The sequence below is a fragment of the Pithys albifrons genome, chromosome 2, assembly GCF_047495875.1.
Source record: "Pithys albifrons albifrons isolate INPA30051 chromosome 2, PitAlb_v1, whole genome shotgun sequence".
NCBI lineage: Eukaryota > Metazoa > Chordata > Aves > Passeriformes > Thamnophilidae > Pithys > Pithys albifrons.
Window position 1 is genome coordinate 94,050,358 of NC_092459.1, and position 17,121 is coordinate 94,067,478.

Consider the following 17,121-nt stretch of genomic DNA (forward strand, 5'->3'; position numbering starts at 1 on the left):
GCTGCAGGGCAAGAGCTTATATCAGCAGGGTTCTTACTCTCTGACTCCCTTGACTCCCACTCCTGTCCTGCATTATTTATAATAATAAGGAAAACAAAACACTTTTTTATCTAGAACCAAGTGTAGAACTTAGTCCCAAATCTTCTCCACAGGCTGAAAAAAGAGACAGATATCCTTGACAGCTAAAAGGAGAAGTGTTTGCTGCATTACACTACTTGAGTACCATAATAATTTCCAGAGTGCCACAAACAGGGCAGAACGTAAAATTAAGGTGGTCTGCAAGAGTCATCTTCAAGTTTGGGAACTACACAGTAACACTGCAAGAGCAGAAATAAGTAGATGGGATATTCTGCAAGACCATGTATCTGGCTTCACAACATTGTATTTTCCCTGCAGTGTATTCCCTAGCATCTTGTCAGTCTCTTTTGTGAATAGGAGACAAGTGGATATAAAAATACAGTCATGAGGTAAGTGCTCACAGTGCTGGGTTACATGAGCTTTCCACAGTGCTTTGCAGCCAGATCTTTCAAATCAGAACTGGGATCTGAACTATGGGAACACACAAAAAGGCTCAGCCAAGATATGGCCATGCTCAGCTTTCTTCCTGCATGCTGATTTAATTATCAGAAAAATTTTACTTTTTAAACATTAAACAGTTTATTTAACTACTAAACAGGAAAGCTTAAAGTATAAACTACTTATAAATCAGGTCAGAAACCAGAATTTCAATGTCCTACAGGCAGCCCTTATTCTCTTGGTGTCAAAGCCAATGTCCCTGCTCAGCCAGATAACCACTACTGGCAAGAGGAACAGGCAAGGCCATTTTCATGAAAAATGTGACTTTCAGATTCAGCCTATGGGTTATTCAGGCAGTGAAACTGCAGCATGTTCCAGAGTTCTCACTGCAAAACAGGAGTAACTTCTCAGACTGCATTGATGTACAGCCACAGAGAACGTGTTTACCAGTATTTCCAACAATACATCTACTTGCATTTACATTTTGTGTTTAGTCCTGGCAACTTCTCTCACTGGTAAAGTTCAGTGATAATACCAGTGCACAAACAAAGAGGTAAACACTTATGAGCTACATTGGCTTCAGTTGGATTTGGAATCAAGAGTGAAAGAATCCAGAGTTCGTCTAATGGCGTAGGACCAATCATGGTTTAAAGCTGCAGGAGAATCAGCATGAACAACTGGGAAGAAATGAAAATCTACAATGAATGTCTGACAGTAGCCATAGGACCAGCCTTGCTCATGGTACCAAAGTTATGTAGCTAATTCCAGAATTAACAGGTGCAGTTCCTAATAGTCTTCACTAGCCTGAGCGCAGTCCTTACGGTGCCTCAAAGGTAAGAATTTTAAGGGCTGTGATTCAAGTCCCAAATCTTCTCCAGACTAACACAGTAAATGTCTGCACATCTTTCAATTTCCCCTCTGTAACATAAATACTACTGTCTCCTCCATAGCCTCATTTCCAGTTCTGTGTATTTCAACAGTGATGCGTTCAGTCTCTTGCTAGGCAGGAACACCAGCATTTACTATGCTATTTAACTTTGGCTGAGGTGCTCCAGAAACTCTTATAGCATCAAGGTGAATGAAACTATATAGGTCTATTCCAGCTTCTACCTCTGAGTATACCACTGATCTCTCCAAAGTTTCGTCTCCTGTCAAATAAAAATAGGCTATAATGAAAATCAAAATCATAATTTGAATATGCTCTTTGCTCATACCTTGACCAATTTAACCAAAGAGGGCAGCTGTTTTTCAAAACTACAAAAAGCACATTGTTTAAACAAAACTGCAACATGCAATTTTTCTTTCCACAAACTAAAGCAAAATTAATTTATAAATACAGTTTTAAAAGCCTACTTTGACAATTCAGCTGATATCTTCACTGCCCTTAATGAAAGGGGCAAATTTCCTCAAAGCAGCACAATCTCACTATTACTTGATAATCTTTCAGTCAAACAGCCATCAGACAGGTGTTGGCCTGAAGAAACACAGTGGAGCAATATTGAAATAAAAAGGATAGAAGCATGTGCCCTGTCTCCACCAACTCCTACATGCAATGATGCAGACAACAGGACTTCAGTTATATGAACAGCCCAGCTGATCATGGCAGTCATCCCCTTTGGGGTTTCACTTATTCCCAGGTACTCAATATGAGATTGGTTCTCTCTGTCCCACACAGACTGAATAGTTTGTCCAGTATCAAGTGAGAGAGTGAACCAGCTGATGGGGTGTGATCAGAATGAGTTTGTCAAGTCACTATATCCACACAGATTCTAACTAGGTCCTCAGAGAAGCCCATGACATTTAGCCATGTAGGACAAAGAGAAAAAGTTTCCTATGGACTCTACCTTGAGCAGAGAGTGTGTACCAAAAAAAACACACCAACTCAATACCCAGCTCACCACTCTGTGCCAATACAAATAGATCTTAAAATACATTTCCAGCACTTTAAAAGCTACTACCTTCATGTTTCCTGCATCTGGTGCTGGGATGCTCTGGCACCCAGTGCTTCTAAAGGTCAGATCTTTGCATGCTAAGATAAGGATAATCAATTTTAGTCCCCAAAGGTGGAATCGCCACTCACAGGGGTTATTCTATGACACTGAAACAACACAGTAGGAAAAAGCTTAATCAGACACCCTTGTACTGCAGCAATGTTGATATGGTTTACCTGATTCTAAGTTCTCTGAAGAATAAAATGTGAGTATAACGAAAAGGAAGACACAGTAAACTCTTGAAACCTTCTTTCCATTTACCCCAGAAAAAATATTTAAGGTTTACTACCCATAAGTCTTACTGTTCTGTGTATGTTTGAGGAGGTGACAGCAGGTCTTTCTTGGCAACACCTTTGAAGTTGACAAGATCAATGGGAATGATCAGTTTTATTAAGCCAAAATACTTAGATCTGACCTTGCTGAAAGTAACTGCACTCGCACAGATGCAGGTGTGCATACTGTCTGACAAACATGGAGCTGGACTTCAATGGGAGGCCCAGGAGGATACATGTCACTTGACTCCAACAACCTCGTTCTTTCCTAACTCTGGTCCTATGCAATGATATGGTTTGGTGAAGGTTTCCATCTGGAGACACTAGTGCCACAGCACACACAAATATAAATGGTTTTAAATGGTTTAACCAGAAATGCTCCATTTAGTGGTGGGCAAACACAGGTCTACTACCCTTAAGTGAATTTTGCAAATTAGGATGGTGTTGTTTGATTTTTAACCTCTATAGAAAGCACTAATCCTAAAAATAAATCCAAGTAGAATCTATCAAATCACTATTTGGGGCTTATTTGTTATCTTTGACATCTAAAAGCTTTCTAATACACTGGGGGAAGAAGGGAGGAGATGGTGCAAATGTTAAAATAAAAATTTTTAAAAATCAAATAAAAAAAGCCCCAGGAAAATAGTCAGGGTATAAAATTTGTTTAATGTTCAAGCACCTAGAAACCAGGGAAGTGAACCCAGTACAAGTTGAAGGTGAATACCAGCCTTTGGGACTCTCAGAATAGTATATCTACTCAGCAAAGAGCTGCTTCTTAACGAAATTATTTTGCAGTGTGCAAAATAGTTACCTACAGCCAAACTAGCATTCTGGCAAGCATTATCCTGGCCCCATCTGTAGAAAACCTCTCAGAAAAAAAAAAAGGTATCTTAACACTCTCTGCAGCACAGCTGCAGACCATAAGCAATGGGAATGCCTTTTCTCAAACAGGGGACACTTAGAGACTCTTTGTAACTCTTGATGCACTTTAGTTTTGAAGAGTTCACCCCACTTCAGATATTCTTCCACTGAAGTAGATCAAGTACTGCAGAGAAAAAGGGGTTAGTTTTCAAATGGGCATCACCTCTTCAGAGGCAGACAGAAGCAAGTAAATTTATATTCTAACCAAAAATTTACTTCATTAATAATGGAAGCAAGTGCATATAGCACAAGCCTCCTTTTGCAATGCTTGTAGCCCAGGCCTACATTGTAGATGAAAAGCTAGACAAGGAAATCCAAGTTTAATTTACTCAGCCATTTTTAAATCCATGAGGCTGACAATAAAGTGTAAAAACCTAAAAAATGGCTGTCAAAGTTTCATAAAAAGTTAGATGTTTAAACTGGATCAATTCAGATAAGGTAGGATAGGATTAAGGCTAGATACAAAATATTTTCTAATACACTAGACTCTACCCTTCCTTGGTATAAATTAACATATGTCCACTGATTTCAGACTTAAAAATGTTTTGATTTTTCCATACAAAAATAAACAATACTTCCAGCATCACTAGACATTCATATCTAAACAAACAATGGAACTGATGCTCTCCTGTGAAATTACTGTCAACCTGTCTGTTGTCGTTTTGCAGCGCAGATTAAAGAAAGTTTTGCTTTGTCTCTTTCCAGGTATGGCCATGGATCTTCACTGAATGCAACGGGACAGCATCAGAGCAACAATGACAAAAATCTGGTGGCTGTGCACCTGCTTCCTCTAATTGCATCCAATTATCCTGAAGGAGCTCCGCGTTTCTGGGAAGCAATTGTTCCAGCGAGTAACAATGATTGTCACATATCTGCTGAGCAATCAAGGGCCTAGCCCAAGGAATCATCAATTCTCTATCATATCTTAAGATCAAGGTCTGAAAACAGGGAATATGGTCACATTTGCATAGGGAGAGGACTGAACAGAGAAAGGGAAGGCCAGGGTAGAGACAGCATACACGAATGAAAACGTGCTGAAGGTAGAAAATTAACTCAAAACTCCTGTTTTGTTTTTCTTTTTTCCTCCAAAAGGATAGAGATTGTATTGTTAAAACAGCCAGAATTACATTAAATGTGCAGGCTGTGAAAAATGGCCAGTTATCAAACAACTCAAAAATTGAAGAAAAACGTGACTGTTAGTTTATAAGGAGGGGTAGGCAAGTAAAGAACAAGAAAAAACTACTTGCTGTCTATTTTATTGGCTAATTTGAAGAAGAAAAATAGAATTAGGAAAGAACAGAGAGACAAAACAGAAAAAACAAAGGGCAGGAAAAAAAGATGTCTAACAAAACTGAGAGTCCTTTCCAAAACCTTCAAACTGAGAGCAGGTTGAAACCAACTCTGTTTATCACCTGAGGTGGCAGCAGCAATAGTCGCAGGCAGAGATAAAGGTGACCACAAAAGAAAGGCCACTCAGCAATCTGGGTGCTAAGTGACTGGTAATTATGACAGTGTTTTTCTGTGATGTGGCTTTTTTTGAGAAAGAGCTGCAAGATGTTCACTTTCTGATATTTTTCAGTTACAACTCTCTAGTGCTATTAGGCAGTCTCTGTAACAGTAGTTAATGTATCTCTAAAGCTACAAATCTAACAAACATTGTGTGTCCTGTGTTTTGTTAAACTTAAAAGCAAACTCTGTGCTTTTCTTTTTCCCATGCCTCTGACCCTCTGTGTACAGAGCAGAACCACTGCAGCTCTGTCTTTTGGCATGTCACACAACACAGCTACTGCACAGCTGGACTTTGTTCTAGGGTGCCTCTCCTCAGGGAAGTGCACAGCAGGACAGGAAACATTCCTGACTCCACGGTTACCTTGCTTTAAATCTGCATAAAAGACAGAAAGGTCCCAGGCTCTACTACAGGCCATATGCTGCAGCAACAACAGAAGAGTAGCTGCATAGTCTCTTGGTGCCAAATCACTGTTAACTAAGAGAGAATTCCAGAGCCTCCTAGATCCCATGACTGCAGCTTATTTACTTGGCTTTGCATGCATAGATGTGAGATGCATATGGTCCCCATGGCCACTAAGCTAGGAACCGAAATCAGCTTTAAAAAATAGGTAAACATTGGAGGCAAGAGGAAAGCAGCACAAAGCAAGGCCGTTCAGATAGTGCGTAGAGCTTTCCAAAGGAGTTGGACCAGCAAAGCCAAGCTCCAGAAGAGTCCTGAGCAAAGGCATCATGTCAAAGGTCATGATGATTGCAACAGGCTAAAAAGAGAAGGACTAGAAGATAAATGAAACAAAAATTTCTCTGGAATTTTTTTTTCTCTCTAAAAGATAACAAAAAAAAATTCCATGTACTCTGGCATCAACACCTGTTAAAAAGACAGTTCAATTACTATAGAAAACAAGCAGCTCCACATATCCAGTGATTAGCAGTAGCATACATAAGCATTATCTTTTAGTTATTGTGAAGTGCCTGTGTTACTCTCACCAAACTCTATCAGTACTAGCTGGTCATTCCAAAAGAAACACCAATGCTTCATACATACAGATAGATTGGACAATATTTCTCCAGAAAACTGGTCTTTTAACAAGAAACAAAGCAGCAATGAGATTAAGTGTCAAAAATTACATCATAGAAGTTTAAGTTACATTTTGTGATCAAAGTCCCCCATGCCCACTAAGGTGGAACTGATCAAACTGATCATCACATCTGTAGTGGAAAGAAGCTGCTAGCCTGATGCTTCTGCAAGGTACCCTCCCCTCTAGACAGGCAGTACCAGTTTCATGATTAGAAGGTAAAATTATAAAGAGCAAAATAAGTCACAGAATGCAAACTTTCAGCTTAACATCTGGCCAGGCTAAGACCTCTGTGTATTTGCACTTCAGGTGACGTTAAACATATGAAAATAACTGTAACATGACATAATCCACACTAGGTGGGGCAAAAAGATGGGGGCAAGTAGTTCATCTCCTGACATATAGTTACAGACAGAGTGAATTTCTAAGGAAAAAAATCACATCCCAATTAAAGAAGTTTTGTCCAAAACAAAAGAAGTTTCATCTGAAAACATCAAAAGTAATTCAGATTCTAAAACAAAAGATAAGTTCTTTTTATTCCAAAACTACTAAACTCTGGCTTTGCTATAACAAGTTTTTAAAAATTGAAAAGGTATGTTCTCTGTAGCAGAAAGTATTTGCACAAACCTAGCTTGTGTATTATCACTGCTGATGGAATCTTCAGTGTTGTCTTAAAGCATTACACACAAATTACTCTAAACGTCAGAACAAATTAGAGAGCTTCCTCTGCCTCCCTGAGTGACTTTCATCTCTAATGTTCTAATTTCTCCCTTGTAGATCTAATGGCAGAACTGGGGCTCGTTTAGCCCTAGATAAAGCACAGTCCTCAAGGCTGACAGAATTGAAGTTTACACTACAACTTAAAACAACTTTGCCCACCTACATTAATGAACAAACCAATCAACTACTTACTGTTCTTCTTGTACATCAAGATTTCAAAGGAGTTCATCTCATAGTTCTCAAATGTTTGCCGGACCTTGTCAATTGTATCTTTGTCTGTCAGCTCTCCATACATAAAACTGCAAATAAAGCAAGAAATTCAAGTCAGATACTAGACAAAGACACAAAGCAATTTGTTTACAGTGTGAAAAGGACCCGTTTACAAATAGCTCTTATTTGATTTTGTTTCACCTGAAAAACATATTTGACAGATGTAGCCCCAGGAGATAAAAGTCAAAACTGGAATAAACAGATTACTTTTCTCCTCAAATAACAAGCACAACACTACAAGCTATTTAACAGAAAATAAATCTGTTCTCAAATACCTGCAGGTGCTGCTTTTTTGCATAACTTCTGCTCTGTGATATCCTGATAACTTGCAAAATCCATCGTTGCTGTAGACAATGGGCCAATCCACTATCTGGGCATTACCCAGGACAAAATTAGTATCTGTTTGAAAAAGCACATCAGTTAAACATTAGACAAGGCTACAGTTGCATTAGAGGAAATACTCATTTCAGGACCCAGTCCCGATTGCTTCAGTCCCAGCCCAGTTTTCCCCAGATACTATTCCCACTGCAGTCAACCTTATTATTCCTGGGTTTAATTTTAAGTAAATTCTTAATTTTAAAAAAGTAGTAATTACTCCTACAAAGCATAAAAGGATGGGTTTATGCAAATGAAACACATGATGGTCAAGTAGGTAAAATTCATCTCTTGACAGAGGACAGATTCCATCTGTCACATGCACTGATCCACCATGACACTCAGCTTGAATGTGAACCAACACATGAGCAATATTTCTCCTCCTTGAATGTAGATACAGTGCCTCCTCTCAATATTGCCTTCACTGGTGGCCACACAAGCTCAAATACTTGTGTGACGAGTACAGAACAGCACTCCAAGCAAGACACCCAAGAACTAAGGTTAGCACTTACACCAGTAGGAGGAACTTTTTGCTTGCAGTAAAAGCCAGGAGCTTCAATCAGTAAGAAAAAAAAAACTAAGCAAGATTCACACCTCTATTCTCACTGAATCTGTGTGTGACACCTTTTTTATGGCTGCTATCTTAAAACTACACCTGTGCCAAGACAGACAGCAGTGCTGCTGCCTGACACTGCCAGGCAGGAGGAGGTGGTGGCTCCCCTCCCAGCTACAAAGACCCTCTGGCTTTTGAAAGAAAGCCTGAGTACTCACAAGAGATCAAGAGGCATTCACATTTAAGGGGAGCTTTTAAGGGAGTCCACCACACTGTCTACTTTTCAGGATCTGTCCCCAACTGCTCAAACATACATAGTCATCATTAATGACTCCAGCAACCAAAAGACACAAGCAAGACATTTTACCTGTTAATTGCATAGAGTTCTGTTTATTTTAACTTTGTGCTGGTTTGAAGGTGAACCAGCAAGGGAAAATGAACTCACCACGAGAGAGATTATAAGTCAGACCTAAAATTTAATAATAATATTATTATAACAACACTGACACACAAGGGAAATTGCTTTCAACTCACAATACCCCAGCAGTATAACCCAGTGTCCTGGGGCACAAACCCAAGGGGGTTTGTTTGCCCTTGTGCTGAGACCCCTGTGGCTCCCCCAAGTCCAGAGCAAAAGGAAAAGAAAAACCTGTTGGTGCAGGCGAGGGCTGTGGTCTGTGCAAGAGCGGTGATCTCCTGCTGTCGAGGTCCTGCTGCTGCTCTGGATCCGACGAGAAGTACCCAAGGTCTTCTTACCCACCACTTATGTACCCTCAGGGAGCACTCAGTCCCTCCCCCTGGGCGGGGACTCACACAATGGGTGATTGACTCTGGGAGCCAGGGGGTGTTGAGCTGTTGATGGCCCATTAGCAGCTCCGCCCCCCTCAGGCTGGGTGTGAAGGTGATAATGGCTCCCTGGGCAGCTGCTGCTAATGGCCCATTGTCCTTGGGGAATGAATAGAGGGGGTAGAATACACAGCTTTGATCACCCCCACACGGGGTTAGCTGGTCCCTCCTGCTGAACTAGGACATTATCCACCCCTTATTCTACTCCATCTAGTCATTCCCAAATTAATCCCCTTTTTACCTATACATATATATTTATACATATGTGCAATGAAACATTACAAACTCTTCTCGCTCAAAATTAGGTCCCCTTGTGGTACACAACGTGTTTCTCCATCTTTTTGCATTACCCACCAAGTGCAACCAGGTCCTTGAGCAAACACAATCCCTCGGATGGGTTTGCCTTTGTTTGAGGTGGGACTAACCCAAACAGTCTTTCCTAACATACCTCTCATATGGACCACAGGGACTTTATCTCCATCTACAGTATTCAAGAGTTCTGATTGGGCAGGGCCAGCTCGATTGATGGAGCCCCGAGTGTTGACCAACCAGGTGGCCTTTGCCAAATGCAGCTCCCAGTGTTTGAAAGTTCCCCCACCCAACGCCTTCAAGGTTGTTTTCAGCAGTCCATTACATCGCTCAACTTTCCCGGCAGCTGGAGCATGGTAGGGGATATGATACACCCACTCAATGCCGTGCTCTCTGGCCCAGGTGTCTATGAGGCTGTTCTTGAAGTGGGTGCCGTTGTCAGACTCTATTCTCTCTGGGGTGCCGTGTCTCCACAGGACTTGTTTCTCAAGGCCCAGGATGGTATTCCGGGCAGTGGCGTGAGATACGGGGTATGTCTCCAGCCATCCAGTGGTTGCCTCTACCATGGTCAGCACATAGTGCTTGCCTTGGCGTGTTTGGGGAAGTGTGATGTAATCAACTTGCCAGGCTTCCCCATACCTGTATTTCGACCACCGTCCACCATACCATAGAGGCTTCACCCGCTTGGCCTGCTTGATGGCAGCACATGTGTCACAGTCGTGGATAACCTGTGAGACACTGTCCATGGTTAGATCCACCCCTCGGTCACGAGCCCATCTGTATGTCGCATCTCTGCCTTGATGCCCAGAGGCATCATGGGCCCATCGGGCTAGAAACAATTCACCTTTATGCTGCCAATCCAGATCTACCTGAGAGACTTCAATCTTGGCAGCTCGATCCACCTGCTCGTTGTTACGATGCTCCTCATTAGCCCGGCTCTTGGGTACATGAGCATCTACGTGACGGACCTTCACACTCAGCTTCTCTACCCGGGCAGCGATGTCCTGCCACATCTCAGCCGCCCAGATGGGTTTCCCTTTGCGCTGCCAGCCGGCCTTTCTCCAGCGCTCCAGCCATCCCCACAGAGCATTGGCCACCATCCACGAGTCAGTGTAAAGGTAGAGTCTTGGCCACTTCTCTCGTTCAGCGATATCCAAAGCCAGCTGAACAGCTTTCAGCTCTGCAACCTGACTTGATCCACCTTGTCCTTCAGTCGCTTCTGCAACTCGACGTGTAGGACTCCATACAGCTGCTTTCCATTTCCGGCTTGTCCCTACAATGCGGCAAGAGCCATCTGTGAAGAGAGCATATCGCTTCTCCTCTTCTGCTAGCTGGTTATATGGTGGGGCCTCCTCAGCTCGTGTCACCTGCTCCTCTTCTTCTTCAGAGGACAATCCGAAACTCTCACCTTCTGGCCAGTTGGTGATGATTTCCAAAATCCCAGGGCGATTAGGATTCCCTATCCGGGTTCGCTGCGTGATCAGAGCGATCCACTTACTCCATGTGGCATCAGTGGCGTGATGGGTAGAAGGAGCTTTTCCTTTGAACATCCAGCCCAACACTGGTAGTCGGGGTGCCAGGATGAGCTGTGCCTCAGTGCCAATCACTTCTGAGGCAGCTCGAACTCCTTCATAAGCTGCCAGGATCTCTTTCTCAGTTGGGGTGTAGCTGGCCTCAGATCCTTTGTATCCCCGACTCCAGAATCCCAGCGGTCGTCCTCGAGTCTCCCCAGGTACTTTCTGCCAGAGGCTCCAGGATGGGCCATTCTCCCCGGCTGCAGTGTAGAGCACATTCTTCACATCCTGTCCTGTCCTGACTGGCCCAAGGGCTACTGCATGGGTAATCTCCTGTTTAATCTGCTCAAAGGCTTGTTGTTGTTCAGGGCCCCACTGGAAATCATTTTTCTTCCGTGTCACAAGGTAGAGAGGGCTTACAATCTGACTGTACTCAGGGATATGCATCCTCCAAAAGCCCACGGCGCCTAGGAAAGCCTGAGTTTCCTTCTTGCTGGTCGGTGGGGACATAGCTGCTATTTTGTTGATCACCTCTGTTGGAATCTGACGACGCCCGTCTTGCCACTTCACTCCTAGGAACTGAATTTCCTGAGCAGGTCCCTTGACCTTACTTCGTTTAATGGCAAAACCAGCTCTTAGGAGAATCTGGATTATCTTCTTTCCTTTCTCAAAAACCTCCCCTGCTGTGTTCCCCCATACAATGATGTCATCGATGTACTGTAGATGTTCTGGAGCCTCACCCTTTTCCAATGCAGTCTGGATCAGTCCATGGCAAATGGTGGGACTGTGTTTCCACCCCTGGGGCAGTCGATTCCAGGTGTACTGCACCCCCTTCCAGGTGAAAGCGAACTGCGGCCTGCACTCTGCTGCCAACGGAATGGAGAAAAAGGCATTGGCAATGTCGATGGTGGCATACCACTTGGCTGCCTTGGACTCCAGCTCATACTGAAGCTCCAGCATGTCCGGCACAGCGGCACTCAGGGGGGGTGTGACCTCATTGAGACCACGGTAATCCACCGTCAGCCTCCACTCTCCACTGGACTTTCGTACTGGCCATATGGGGCTATTAAAGGGTGAGTGAGTCTTGCTGACCACCCCTTGGCTCTCCAGCTCACGAATCATCTTGTGTATGGGGGTCACAGAGTCTCGGTCAGTGCGGTATTGCCGACGGTGCACTGTGGCTGTGGCCAGCGGTACCAATTGTTCTTCAACTTTCAGCAGTCCTACAGCAGAAGGGTCCTCTGAGAGGCCAGGCAAGGTGCTCAGCTGTCTGATTTCCTCTGTCTCCACAGCAGCTATGCCAAAGGCCCAACGCAGTCCCTTTGGGTCTTTGAAATATCCATTCCTCAGGTAGTCTATGCCAAGGATACACGGGGCTTCTGGACCAGTCACAATGGGGTGTCTATGCCATTCCTTCCCAGTTAAGCTGACTTCAGCTTCCAGTACAGTCAGCTGTTGGGATCCCCCTGTTACCCCAGAAATAGAGATGGATTCTGCCCCAACGTATCCTGATGGCATCAACGTGCATTGTGCGCCAGTGTCCACTAAAGCTTTGTATTTCTGTGGGTCTGATGAGCCAGGCCACCGAATCCACACAGTCCAATAAACCCGATTGTCCCTCTCCTCTACCTGGCTAGAGGCAGGGCCCCCCTAGTTCTGGTCATGGTATTCACTGCGCTCTCCCTGTGAATATGACCGGGAGGTTCCTTCAAGAGGATCGGGCATAACATCATCATTCCTATACTGTCTGGAGCCTTGCCCACGAGAGACCGGAGCAGCCTTCAACCTTGAAGAATTCCCTGTGTTAGTTGTGCCTCTTTGCAATTCACGTACCCGAGCTGCTAAGGAAGAGGTGGGTTTCCCATCCCACTTTCTCATATCTTCTCCATGCTCATGGAGGTAAAACCACAGATTGCCGCGTGGAGTGTACCCTTTCTCCTTAGCTGGAAGACGCCTGCTTCTGATGGCGGAGACTCTTGTTTGTTCTGGAGAGATATGGAAGAGTCCTTCCTTAATCTTCTCTTCCAGTTCAGCCAGTTTTGTTTCCACAGCTGAGACATGGGCTCGTAATGGAGCAGTAACAGTGTCTTCATAAATCCTGAGTTTGCTGACCAGTGCACCCACCTTGTCTTCTCCCTCTCTCCACTGCAATGTTGCAAGGTAGCGAGAATACATTTCTGGCCCAAGTCGTGCAAATTTTAACCACATCTGGGATGTGCACTGGACACCATCTGGACTTTTAGGGAATCTCTCATCCTCTGAAAAGATTATCTCCAGTACGGCTAATTCCCTTAAGCACCGGATACCTTGTTCCATCGTGTTCCACTGTCCTTGCTGTACGTGGAGGTCCTCCTTACAAAGATATCTCTCCCTCACGCTTGACAACAGTCGCCGCCAGAGGCTGAGAGTTTCCTGTCTCTTTCCAATGCCCTGATCAATGACAACATCTCGAGACAGGGATCCCAGCTGCCTTGCCTCACTCCCATCTAGAATTGTATCATTGGCTGCAGCATCCCAGATTCGAAGTAGCCAGGTCAAGATGGACTCATTTGCCTGTCGTGTGAACTCTCTCCGGAGCTCACGCAGCTCTCCCAGGGATAGGGAACGGGTGATTATTTCTGGCTCCATTTCTTCTGCTTGAGATGAAGGTCCTGACTCTTCCTCGTCATGCACTATACGAACTGATTTGGTCTTTGATTTTCTTTTCTGGACAGGGGCAACTGCTATCGGTTTCTGTTGTCCTTCTGGCTCCTCCATGGTTTGTGTGGACATGGTGCTGGTTGATGTATCTCTCTTCCTCTCTGGCTCAGTCATGGTCTGGGTGGACATGGCGCTGGTTGATGTATCTCTCTTCCTCTCTGGCTCAGTCATGGTCTGGGTGGACATGGCGCTAGTTGATGTATCTCTCTTCCTCTCTGGCTCAGTCATGGTCTGGGTGGACATGGCGCTAGTTGATGTATCTCTCTTCCTCTCTGGCTCAGTCATGGTCTGGGTGGACATGGCGCTAGTTGATGTATCTCTCTTCCTCTCTGGCTCAGTCATGGTCTGGGTGGACATGGCGCTAGTTGATGTATCTCTCTTCCTCTCTGGCTCAGTCATGGTCTGGGTGGACATGGCGCTAGTTGATGTATCTCTCTTCCTCTCTGGCTCAGTCATGGTCTGGGTGGACATGGCGCTAGTTGATGTATCTCTCTTCCTCTCTGGCTCAGTCATGGTCTGGGTGGACATGGCGCTAGTTGATTTGCTCCTTTTCTCCTCCTCCTGATGATGCTGTACCACACCAAGCAGTGTGCGGTAGGCAGTGGCCAGGGCCCAGCAGGTTGCTGTGAGCTGCACATCTCTGGGACTACCAGAGCATCTTCCTTTCACATAGCTTAGCATTTTGGCAGGGTCCTGCAGTTGTTCCGGGGTGAATTTCCAGATCATTTGAGGAGAGAAGGTCTCCAAATACTGGCCCATATCTTCCCACTTCCTGTGCCACTCAACATCATCCACTCCCAGGGCAGGCCTCCAGCAAGTCTCCTTAGAGAGCCCAGTTCTGACCCTAAACATGGTGTATACAGTACAGAGGAGACAAAGCAACACTAACAGCAAGATTATGCTGTCCCTAACATCAAAAGGAAGCTCAATATTTTCAATGATTGTTGTAGCAGAGGTGAAAAGGTGGAAGTAACCATCTCCGCCTGTTTTCCCCACAGTCTGGGTGCTATTTTTAATGAGACCCCAGAGGTAACAACCCAAACCAGGACAGGCACACCAGACTGAATATACATTCACAATGAAATTCATTGCTTCTGATGTTATGACAACATAAACATAGTATATTAATAAAGCAATTTTGATCCTTCTCCCTGGTATTAAAGAGAGCATCAAAACAGGCACATGGTTCCCCATGTGTCGAAATATGAACAGGCCCAGATACACCATCCACATGAATACATCAAGCAACATGGTAGTCAGGGAGTTTCTGTACCCAAATACACAAAATGAAATTGTAGTTCTGACTTCTCTCTCGTGCCCCACGTTGGGCGCCAAAAGATGTGCTGGTTTGAAGGTGAACCAGCAAGGGAAAATGAACTCACCACGAGAGAGATTATAAGTCAGACCTAAAATTTAATAATAATATTATTATAACAACACTGACACACAAGGGAAATTGCTTTCAACTCACAATACCCCAGCAGTATAACCCAGTGTCCTGGGGCACAAACCCAAGGGGGTTTGTTTGCCCTTGTGCTGAGACCCCTGTGGCTCCCCCAAGTCCAGAGCAAAAGGAAAAGAAAAACCTGTTGGTGCAGGCGAGGGCTGTGGTCTGTGCAAGAACAGTGATCTCCTGCTGTCGAGGTCCTGCTGCTGCTCTGGATCCGACGAGAAGTACCCAAGGTCTTCTTACCCACCACTTATGTACCCTCAGGGAGCACTCAGTCCCTCCCCCTGGGCGGGGACTCACACAATGGGTGATTGACTCTGGGAGCCAGGGGGTGTTGAGCTGTTGATGGCCCATTAGCAGCTCCGCCCCCCTCAGGCTGGGTGTGAAGGTGATAATGGCTCCCTGGGCAGCTGCTGCTAATGGCCCATTGTCCTTGGGGAATGAATAGAGGGGGTAGAATACACAGCTTTGATCACCCCCACACGGGGTTAGCTGGTCCCTCCTGCTGAACTAGGACAACTTCTTTCAAAATCTTACACCATGGCAAACTTCAAGTGGGTTTGAATAAGACATTTCTGGAGCTATCTAAATCCCTTACTCAATTCCATGAGCACGACTAAGTGTATGTTCATACACTCTTTAGAATGAAATACACCAGTAGCATAACTTCAAGATATTTTAGCTGCTTTCTTTCCCACAGCCTCTTTTAAATACCACGGGTTTTGCTTTCTTCTTTGGAAGAAGCACTTTCTTCCAAAAACAATACATGTCTTTTACCCCTTCCTAAGTAAGCCAAGTCATTTCTCATTGCTAAAGCAAGTGCTTTTGAGCATATATTATAAACATTATGTTATACTGTGTTACAATATTTTTAAATTTCATCAGAAAGTACAAAAGAACAACAAAAAAATATGCAAATACAAATGTTAGGCCAGGTCCTGCCCTGATCTGAATGGTTTCATTTCATGCACTTATTCCTTCTCACTGTCTTCCCTTCTCAAAAGGTAACTTTCCTTCACTTCACTTTCTAAAGAGTTTCTATTAAGCATATGCCTGCCTTTCATTTAAACCTCATTGTCTTCAGATAAATAATCTTTTCTTTTTTTCTTTTTTCTTTTTTTTTCTTTTAGTGAAGGGCTACATAAGGCACATTTTTGAGGACCATCACTGTGCTAATCCTACTTTTATTTAGTCTTGCAATGCTTCTGGTGAGGTACAACAATGTTCATCTTCTATTTACATGAAAAACAAAGCCCTAAGTCCATAAGGGGATTTAAGCATCAAAAGGTGAGACTGCAACAGTCTGGAGCCCAGGTGCTCAGCTCTCCAAGACTTTGGACTTGGAAGCTCCATGAGTAGCGGTGGAGAAGAGAGGTGAAAAAATTAGCACAGCAAATAGAAACCTGCCCAATTTAAACCACAGAAAACAATGGAAAAAGGGGGATATTTTAAGGCTGTGTTTTTTCCTCTTTTCCTATATTACTTACAATACCTAATATTTTAACATAAGCTCAGGTCTCACAGACAATACACAAGATTCTTTGCCATTACTGCAGAAGCTAAAGAATCATACTCCCACTTGCTTACATTTTGGCCCTTTGAGGCCTGATTTTTTCAGACTGACAGTTTCCAAAGGATGCACAGACACCATGCACACATTTCCCTCCTCCAACAGCAGTTAGGATGTACTCCTGCAAGATGCATGGGTGCCTGAAGGCAGTGAAAGCTCAGCCTTTATTTCAGCTCCTGAATAATTATCAAGCTACCAAGGAGAACAGGTGTCAACATCCTCATCATAAGAGTTTTTAAGTCAGTGTGACTTGGCGTTGTATTTTATGCACCTCTATTAGGCAACCCTGTTAGTCTACACTGGGTGAGCCTCTCTGGGAGGTGGAGGTAGAGTCCAGGTTGGGTTTAGTTGTGAGTTACAAGCAAGCTGAGAGATCTTTACATACCTACAAAGCTTTAAAAGAAAAATCTTGGGCACCCAACAATTCAAAGAACAAGTTGGAGGTTTTGATGATCCCACGGTTTCAAAAGTGCTTTTCCCTTCTAGATACCACTTCACGCAACTTCACCTTTCTTTGATCCAGGCTTTATAT

The 17,121-nt window shown here is 44.0% G+C and overlaps 1 protein-coding gene across 3 annotated transcripts in view; it reads right to left on the reverse strand.

The window, feature by feature from the left end:
* The window catches only part of KCNH1 (potassium voltage-gated channel subfamily H member 1), a 198,190-nt gene that overhangs the window by 171,290 nt on the left and 9,779 nt on the right, over positions 1–17,121 (reverse strand). For all 3 annotated transcript variants that reach the window (XR_011699751.1, XM_071577874.1, XM_071577887.1), the window contains exons 2-3: positions 7,548–7,671; positions 7,195–7,301 (exon numbers count right to left, since the gene is read on the reverse strand). Coding sequence is in view for 2 of the 3 variants with exons in the window: in XM_071577874.1 (XP_071433975.1) it covers positions 7,195–7,301; positions 7,548–7,671 (231 nt within the window). In the remaining variant the exon portion in view is untranslated. The remainder of the gene's footprint in view (positions 1–7,194; positions 7,302–7,547; positions 7,672–17,121) is intronic.